The sequence below is a fragment of the Oncorhynchus kisutch genome, linkage group LG26 (assembly GCF_002021735.2).
Source record: "Oncorhynchus kisutch isolate 150728-3 linkage group LG26, Okis_V2, whole genome shotgun sequence".
In the NCBI taxonomy this organism is placed as follows: domain Eukaryota; kingdom Metazoa; phylum Chordata; class Actinopteri; order Salmoniformes; family Salmonidae; genus Oncorhynchus; species Oncorhynchus kisutch.
The window spans coordinates 21824332-21833885 of NC_034199.2; the positions used below are offsets into that span (position 1 = coordinate 21824332).

The 9554-nt window shown below is 44.9% G+C and overlaps 1 protein-coding gene across 1 annotated transcript; it reads left to right on the top strand.

Annotated features, from left to right (window-relative positions):
- Window positions 1-4710: 4710 nt before the first annotated feature.
- Window positions 4711-7248, top strand: LOC109871067 (nuclear receptor subfamily 0 group B member 1). Its single transcript, XM_020461871.2, has 2 exons — window positions 4711-5652; window positions 6184-7248. The coding sequence occupies exons 1-2, from the start codon at window positions 4983-4985 to the stop codon at window positions 6423-6425; spliced, it is 912 nt and encodes a 303-aa protein (XP_020317460.1). The 5' UTR covers window positions 4711-4982; the 3' UTR covers window positions 6426-7248.
- The last annotated feature ends 2306 nt before the right edge of the window (window positions 7249-9554 follow it).

Consider the following 9554-nt stretch of genomic DNA (forward strand, 5'->3'; position numbering starts at 1 on the left):
GTTCATGACACAAGTCATTTTCCCAACAATTGTTTACAGACAGGTTATTTCACTTATAATTCACTGTATCACAATTCCACTGGGAATTACTTAAAAACATACAATGTGATTTTCTGGATTTTTGTTTTAGAATCCGTCTCTCACAGTTGAAGTGTACCCATGATAAAAATTACAGACCTCTACATGCTTTGTAAGTAGGAAAATCTGCAAAATCGTCAGTGTATCAAATACTTGTTCTCCCCACTGTATGTCTGACAGATTTTGATAATTAAATGGATCATTTTGCATGTGATGGCTCACACCATGAAATAAGGTTTAGAAGTTGTGAAGAGTATGACAATTTCACCAAGAATCAACTCATCAGTTTTGATCAGCAAGCCATGTGCATGTAGTAATAGTGCAAATTGTAGACAATTGTATTTACTGTTTTGCACATGTGCCGAAATACGTGCAATTTGCCTAAATGAATAAGAAATCAAAACCTGGTGTGAACAATAAACTAATTGTTCAGAGATTTGAACTGATTGTTTTGAAAAAAATACATTCTCATTCGAGAATTGAGCCAAAGCGATTGAGGAAAACTGTAAGAGGATGAAGGAAATGAAAGGGGAGGTACGAGGCCTGAGTTCTTTTCCATCCTCATTGCCATTAAGAAAGTAAAAATCAGTGGAAAAGAAGATTTTGAAAGAATGCGAGAACAAGAAATAATGTATCCTTGAATTATTTATTACCTGAGTTTGTAAGTAGAGGAGAGGTGAAGCAAGGAGAGGAGAGATGAAGCAAGGAGAGATGAAGCAAGGAGAGGAGAGATGAAGCAAGGAGAGGAGAGATGAAGCAAGGAGAGGTGAGATGAAGCAAGGAGAGGTGAGATGAAGCAAGGAGAGGAGAGATGAAGCGAGGAGAGGAGAGAAGAAGCAGTGAGAAGTGAGGAGAGGTGAAGCGAGGAGAGATGAAGCAATGAGAAGTGAGGAGAGGTGAAGCAAGGAGAGGAGAGGTGAAGCAATGAGAAGTGAGGAGAGGTGAAGCGAGGAGAGGAGAGGTGAAGCAATGAGAAGTGAGGAGAGGTGAAGCAAGGAGAGGAGAGGTGAAGTGATGAGAGGTGAAGCAAGGAGAGGAGAGTTAAAGCAATGAGAAGTGAGGAGAGGTGAAGCAAGGAGAGGAGAGGTGAAGCAAGGAGAGGAGAGGTGAAGCAAGGAGAGGAGAGTTGAAGCAATGAGAAGTGAGGAGAGGTGAAGCAAGGAGAGGAGAGGTGAAGCAAGGAGAGGAGAGGTGAAGCAAGGAGAAGAGAGGCTAGGAGAGGGAGTCAGCCTTTGCTTCGGCTGTTTATCCCTGATCGACCTTGGGTATAAAAGTGAAAAATATCTATTTTCTTGCTGATGTAAATCCATAGAAACCCATTCTCTCTCTGAACAATGTTTTGACAGTGCTGTGAAAGTTTTTCATCCTGTCTTGGGTCCTTGATGCTGTCCTTGGAGTACACCGAGTAGACTGAGGTCCCACTCCCGTTACTTTATGAATACGGCTCGGAACTCAATGCCAGTCTTTTGTCAATGCCATCTTTTCTTAACACTATACTTAGGCAGTGTGGAGGTCTTTGTTCAGGCCCTCTCTTGAACTAACACATGTGCTAACACACTATGTCAAGGCTCACAAGCACTCACAAGAGAGGCAAGTAGGATTAGCTTAGCGGGTTTTAGGCATTAAACCTTTTCTGTACACTTCATGCCTTTTTCTCGAACCTCTTTTCCTATACTTGTTGCGCCCTATGTGTGTCTTTCTCTCTTGACTTTCTCTTTTCTCTCTCTCTCTCTTTCGTTCGCTCCCTCTCTTCAGTAGTCAGTAGTCTTGTCCTGTGATATACAATCTGAGAGAAAAACATTAATTCTCCCTGAATCTTGCCTCCCCCTCCTCCTTTACCTTGCCCTCCCGTGCCCCTTCCTCCAGGTTAGTCCCCCCCCCCCCCACACACATTTCCCCGGTGACAGATGCACGGGGAGCGTTGAATTATGATGAGTCATGACATCATAATTCATGCGTTCCCGTTTTCACGGTTAAATCAATAACAGTGTGTCCGACTCAAGGTTGGCGGCCGGCCTTCACAGCGTTGCTCTCCATCCTCTTTTCTCATAGAAAATCAGATAAATTCTCCCTAAAATAATTAAGCCTTCAGCTTCGTCTCTAGCTTACTTTTTTACCGGCTTGCGGCTGATTAACGGTGCAGTGAGGAAGTCAAGGTAAAACAGAATAGAGCACAGGACTGATTCTTTGTCTCTTTCTCTCACAAACACATGGAGACAAATATGCACAGACGTTTGTTTTTCTATTCTTGTTGGGACCAAACAATTGCTTCCCATTCAAAATCCTACTTTCTCTAACCCTTAACCTAACCCCAAACTCTAAGCCTAAAATAGCATTTTTCCTTGTGGGGACCGGCGAAATGCCCCCATTTGTCAGAATATTCTGTTTTACCATCCTCGTGCGGACTCCCCAGAAGGATAGTAAAACCAAAAACACATACATGGATCATTTTGTAGCTTTTGGGATACCGTTGTATCTAAAAAGAACTGGATAGGCTGATCTGCCCCCTCCTCTCCCTCACTTTTTGTGTTTTCCCTTGCCTGCATAGGCTATTTTATCATAACTGAAGAGGTGATGCTGCTTAAAGGTGCAGACAAACTGCCTTACATGAGGTTTGACATAAACCAACATGATGTTTTTGCGAGCGAGAGAGAGATCACCGCTAACGACTTAGGCTATGTTGCAAATAAGGGTCAGTTGTACAACTGAAAAGTGTCTTTGCATTTGACCCAACCCCTCTGAGCCATAATCAACATCCACAGCACCCAGGGACAGGATAAGAGATTCTTACCTTGTCAGCTCGGGGATTTGATCCAGCAACCTTTTGGTTATTGGCCCAATGCTCAAACCACTAGGCTACCTGCCGCTCACAAATCACTTTTACAGTTGGTGGCACCAGGCCATGGGGCAGCAGGTATCCTAGTGGTTAGAGCGTTGGACTAGTAACCAAAAGGTTGAAAGTTCAAATCCCCGAGCTGACAAGGTAAAAATCTGTCATTATTGAAAATAAGAATTTGTTCTTACCTGACTTGCCTCGTTAAATAATGGTAAAACATAATAACAATTTGGTCAGTAATCATCTTAAAACATATTTCATAGTGTGTCCAAATATTTGACTGGTACTGCACATCCTTATGTGCACTAACTATTACCATAGGCTAATTCATTTGGGGTTCAAACAGTGAATGTAATGTCCTAAAAATACTTAGCAGTTGTAGGCTACTACTCATGAGACCTATAGGTCTACTCGGAATGGCCAGTGCCCATGTCGCGAGCAGCTCCATATTTAAGCCATATCATATCTTGGTTGTAGAGTACTTGCTATTGAGCTAAATATTGAGAGTTGAGAAAAAAAGAAGAAAAAAAAGAACCTCCAGACAGCCGAGACCCTACTTACTCCCTTCGACAGAGACAAGGGGACGCTTCCAAAGCTGGGTTTTTCCCGCAATTTAATTTTGATATACGATCAGAACAGATTTTTCTCTGGCGCACAAGAGGGAGAGTAGAGTGGCTCGCTCACCACAGCTAAACAAGCACAGGGGCAAGGCAGAAAAATGAATTACAGGAATCATGAGGATAATACACTTTAGTCTTTGACCAAATCATGGTTTTAGCCACCTCAAAAATAGGACGTTTTGAGTAAGCGACAATGTAGAATGTGTCTGAGCCAATTGTGCGCTACCCTATGGGACTCCCGATCACAACTGGTTGTGATCTAGCCCGGGATCAAACCAGGGTCTGTAGTGACACCTGTAGCACTGAAATGCAGTGCCTTAGACCGCTGCCCCACTCGGGAGCCCTAACTGATGACAGAGTCGTAGCAGGTCTCTTTACTGATGCAGTGTTTGACTTTGAATATGATTTTTCGGGGACTCAGCACAGCCTTTCAGAAAACTGGGTCTAACTGGACCTACCTGCCCTCCAGGACACCTATAGCACCGAATATCACAAGAATGGCAAAAAGATCATCAAGGACAACAACCACCCGAGCCACTGCCTGTTCACCCCGCTTCCATCCAGAAGGCGAGGTCAGTACAGGTGCATCAAATCTTGGTCCGAGAGACTGAAAAACAGCTTCTATCTCAAGGCCATCAGACTGTTAAACAGCCATCACTAACATAGAGAGGCTGCTGCCAACATACAGACTTAAATCTCTTGCCACTTTAATAAATAGATTAATGAAGGTATCACTAGTCACTTTAAATAACACCACTTTAACAATGTTTACATATCCTACATTACTCATCTCATGTATATACTGTATTCTATATCATCTACTGCATCTTGCCTATGTCGCACGACCATCGCTCATCCATATATTTATATGTACATACTCTTATTCATCCCTTTATGTTTGTGTGTATAAGGGAGTTGTGAATTTGTTAGATTACTTGTTAGATATTACTGCATTGTCAGAACTAGAAGCACAAGCATTTCTCTACACTTGCATTAACATCTGTTAACCATGTGTATGTGACCAGTAAAATTTGATTTGGCCGTTGCCCACTGTATATTAGAGAAATAGTGTGTTTAAAAAAAAAAAGTATCTTAACAGGCCCATGGGCCCTTTTGCATTATTTTTTTATTCAAAATTATTTTTGTGTGTCTCATTTCGACCAGCCCACGATACTGAACAAATGTTCAGCCCAACTGGCATTTGCCAGTATTGCTAGATGACCAATCCGCCCCTGGTGGGAGGCGTCTCAGAGGAGGAATATGTACAAGTTTAAACAAGTTCTCAAAGCTGGAGGTCAGCCGGGAGCTAATATAAATGTGCTGCCGTTTGCGCGGGGGTATCAGGGGCCAAGAAAACATATCCCTCTCTATCTAGCTCTGACCTCCAACTCTTCAAAGCGCCTGACAGACACACCGAGTAGCACCCGATGTAGCGCGCGCCACGTGCCATGGCCACTCGCGAGGGCTGCCACTGTCCGGGCGCCGGGGGGCAAAACAATAATAACAGTATCCTGTACCATATACTGAAGAACGACAGACTCACGACCACCGAGGAACAACAAACAATAACAAAACCACAACAACACCAACAGCATCGCTGGCACAGGGTCTCCTCCTGTTCCTCCTCTTCTTCCTCTTCATCGCGGCTTGAGCTAAGGCAACAACAGGCATGCTCCTGCGGCTCCTCACGGCGAAGGGGGTCTCTCCGGTCCCCGCAGGTTACCTGCAAAGCCGCATCTGCGGTCCTCGTGAAGACTCTGCGGTTCGTGAAGAACGTGCCGTGTTTCCGCGAGCTGCCGGAGGATGACCAACTGCTGCTCGTTCGGAACTGCTGGGCTCCGCTGCTCGTGCTGGGCTTCGCGCAGGACCGGGTAGACTTCGAGACCACTGAGACTGCAGAGCCCAGCATGTTGCAACGGATCCTGACCGGTGGCTCTGGCAGCCAGAGCGGCTTAACGGACAGACAGGGTGAACCGCTGCTGGAGCAGAGCACGGAAACTTCTGGGGTCTCTCTCGCGGATATCCAGGGCATCAAAGCGTTCCTGAAGAAGTGTTGGGGTTTGGACATCAGTACCAAGGAGTATGCCTACATCAAAGGAGCAGTGCTATTCAACTCAGGTGGGCAGGATGCTTCTAAACGCGCCTAATATTCTCACTAAACATTCATTGTCTTGTCTTGTCTTGTGTCCGTACTGGAGCGCGTGTAAATATCTCCAATTTCATACATGTAATAATTTAGCACTGTCTCTCGTTTAAAAAAAATTGCAAAGCAGTTTCACAAGAAACAAACAGCACTGATTATTCAGGAAGACCCTGAATAATTTCGTGCTTAATGGCCAATTGCTACATAGGAAACTACATTTACAAAAATCTGGTATACCAATACACATAATCACCATTATTAGGCAACTAATTCCTGCATCTACTGCAAAGGAAGTATGTAGGCCTAGAGCTTATGGAATGATTGCTTTAGGAGATATATATCCTTCCATATCTGGAGACTTCAGAAACCTTGCCAAAGGGCCTTGTGAGGTATTTGGTAAGTAAGCTGTTGACAAACTACCTGTTTACCATATTGACCTGGGCTCTTTCAACAACCCAAAGTTTCTCTAAACGATGATTATGTTTCCCCCCCCCCCCCCCCCCCAGATCTCCCAGGTTTGCGCTACCTCCACTACATCCAGTCACTGCGGCGCGAGGCTCACCAGGCGCTCAACGAGCACGTGAAGCTGATCCACCGGGACGACACCACACGCTTCGCCAAACTGCTCATCACCCTGTCCATGCTTAGGGCCATCAGCCCCGCCGTGGTTGCACAGCTCTTCTTCAAGCCCGTCATCGGAGCTGTCAACATGGAGGATGTCCTACTGGAGATGTTCTATGGGAAGTAGATGCTTTCCATGGTCTCGTCCAGAAACAACCCTTAGATATGGCCCCCTATAAGCACTTCTAGCCCCTACTCCCTAGGCAATTTCACCTAGCCCCTACCCTCTAGAAACTTAACCTTGCCCCTAGCCCAGGGTTTCCCAAACTTGGTCCTCGGGACCTCAAGGGGTGCACATTTTGGTTTTTGCCCTAACACTACACAGCTGATTCAAATAATCAACTAATCATCAAGCTTTGATCATTGGAATCAGCTGTGTAGTGTTAGGGCAAAAACCAAATCGTGCACCCCTTGAGGTCCCGAGGACTGAGTTTGGGAAACGCTGCCCTAGCCCTTACCACCACTTCCCACAGCCCCTTACCCCTACCTCCTAGCCCCTACCCTCTACATACTTCATGTATATCTGACATTATTGTATAGAAATAAGCAATATGGCAGCTCCACTCTGCCCTCTGGTAGGCTATAAAGGAACAGTTTTGCTATGTTACATCTATCCAATGTTCAGCTCAACACCTGTGGGGTTGGTTCTGGACTGGACCTTAATATCTAAAGGACAGACAAACAGAATGTAAATCTAACTAACTGTTAACTAACCGTTAGATCTGAATGGACCGTTGAACAGAAGAATAGACAAAGGATGATATTTGTTTGTTTTGTTAAAAATGTTTTGAACACTGTGGTGGGTGAAGAACAGTCGGGGCAAAGGGGTGTGTGTTTTGGGATGGGGAGGGGTGAAGGAGAGGATACAGACCAAGAAGAGCTGCTGATCGGACTCTAACTTATTTCTTTTTACATAAAACTATTTTTCTATAATAAACGTATTCTCTGAACTGCTTTGCCATGCTTGTGTCAGGTGAGTGGTGCTCTGACTGTCACTTTGGAGATCAGAAAGGGCCCTGGACACTGATCTAAGGTCAGCTTTGTGGTTTACCCCCTAGTTGTTAAGGTTCGGGATAAACTGATCCTAGATCTGTGCCTTAGGGCAAGTTCAACCCAGAGAGATCATATAACCCAATGTTCCTTTATTGGTAAATATGGTGCTGAGTAAACGTTCATATCTGTTCATAGTTTACAGTTCGCTGATCCAACATATGACCTTTGACATTGGTCTGAATTAAAGGTCACTTGTGGGAGCAGCAAACTGAACAGACATTCACTCTTTTCAACAAATGATCTTTTCTGTCCAGGTAGGAACATTCTCTTTTCATCTGAGTCGTAGGCAGCTAGTTTGTACTCTGCAGTGAAGAATGGCCTTTCTTCTAAGTCATCTACCATTGACTATTGTCCTGCATATAAGATGGATTCACATCTCACCACACATATTGATGCTCATACTCTGATTTCACAACTTCACAACATTTTTCCTGTGTCTCTGTCTGAGGCAATAGGTGATTGTTGCTGTGCAATTGAGATACAGTAAGCTCATTTATCATGCTAGCACTCAGCTCTGTGGGTTATTGTATCCATTGTAGGATTATCACAAAAAAGAGATAGCAATGGACTGTTAAGGCCACAAGAGGGTACTGTTTAATCACATTTCACCGATCTTGTCGCTCTCACACTCACACACACTTTAGGGCAGGCACAGGTGCGCAGAATATAACTTGAGGAAATTACCTGCAGAGTTAGATTGCCTCCGGGAGCTTTCGAATTCTCTCCAAATCCCATCATTACTGGCCGGATATGTAACAAACGGTAATGCTACTGGCCAAGATATGCAGGAGGATCAGGGGGTGGGGAGAGCTACACGTCTCAGAGACACAAAATATAGTCACACAGTGGTCTAAGGAACCCTTCACAGATACAATCGGTTCCACATACATGGGGAAATTACAGAGTTGTAGAAAGTCTCTGCAAGAGCAAGAGAAGATCTCTGCTTCCGGCTCTGTTTTCTCTAGGAACCGTGCAGCTTCCTGCTACTGTTGCTCTGCTGTAGGACTGTGTGTGTGTGACAGTTCAGGAGCAGGGAAGCAATGAAGCTTGGAGACACAAGACGGTCAGGTGCGCTGAGCAGTCAGAACAGCAACTCACCCGTCTGCAACCACGCATCGCAACCAAGGGCTGAGGGTGTGTGTGTTTGTGTGCGACTGTGTGTGGGGAGGTAGGCGGAGTAGCGTTACGACAAGAAGACCACAACAGATGCCATGGAGCTGGCGGCGGGAGGAGTGTGAGCTGTTACCATGACGATGAGGGATTCGGGAACCTGTGGGTGGACCCCCAGCCCCCACCCTGCCCCCCATCAGGCTCTATCCCTTTAAACTGGTGTAGACCTGAAATGAAGGTGTAAGCAAGATGATAGTAGCTCCACTTTGCCCTCTGATAGGCCAGACACCCCCCCCTTCCCATTCCTCTACACACACACTAAATATGTTGATGTACATATTTATGTCTCTATCTCTCCTCCATCCTCTCCATAGGGGCCTATTTTCTTTCAAATTAAGCCCCTAATTGCTTAGGATAATAAAGAGCCTATTAATCCTGTGTCTAGTAATAAAAAGCCAGCTGTCAGGCAGGAGGCTGCCAGACGAGCGAGAGAGAGGGTGAGAGAGACACACACACACACACACACACAAGCTATATCACTGATGCTTGCCACCATGTTGTGTGAGAGAGAGAGATAGAGGCAGAGAGAGAGAGATGTGTGTGTATTCAAGCCAGCCTGCCACACTTACTGGCCATATTACTGATTCGTGCCACCACTGTGCGTGTGCTTGTGTGTAAGTATCATTGTCTCGTTGAACCATTGCTAATTTACTATGCACCAGCAGGTGGCAGTGTTTGACTGGGTTTAACGTCGATACCTGCAGAAATCCACTTTTTTGAGCTGAAAGACGATGGCCAAAGCTTACCCATGATGTTGTACAACGATTTAAGTCAATAAGTCATCGCTTTAGTCAAAGTATGATATATTTGGGCTTGAAGTGACAAATCTGAACTGCCCACTTTGGGAAATTCTGTGTGAATGTGGTGTCTTTTCCTATGATATGACAAATATTTTCAGCCTGCGTTTCGTTTCAGGGCTGGGTTTTATTTGAATGTTACCCCTCATCAGTATGGCATAGCTTATTAATCAGAAACAGCTACAAAGATATTGATCTTCGTGAATGTGTTGAGCCAAACAGCCTTGTGTCCCCTT

What these genes read in the sequence shown, in the direction of transcription:
- LOC109871067 (XM_020461871.2), top strand. Translation starts at nt 4,983, where the DNA reads ATGGCCACTCGCGAGGGCTGCCACTGTCCGGGCGCCGGGGGGCAAAAC. An exon ending in AGCAGTGCTATTCAACTCAG is followed by an intron (nt 5,653 to 6,183) that starts GTGGGCAGGATG and finishes CCCCCCCCCCAG; the next exon opens with ATCTCCCAGGTTTGCGCTAC.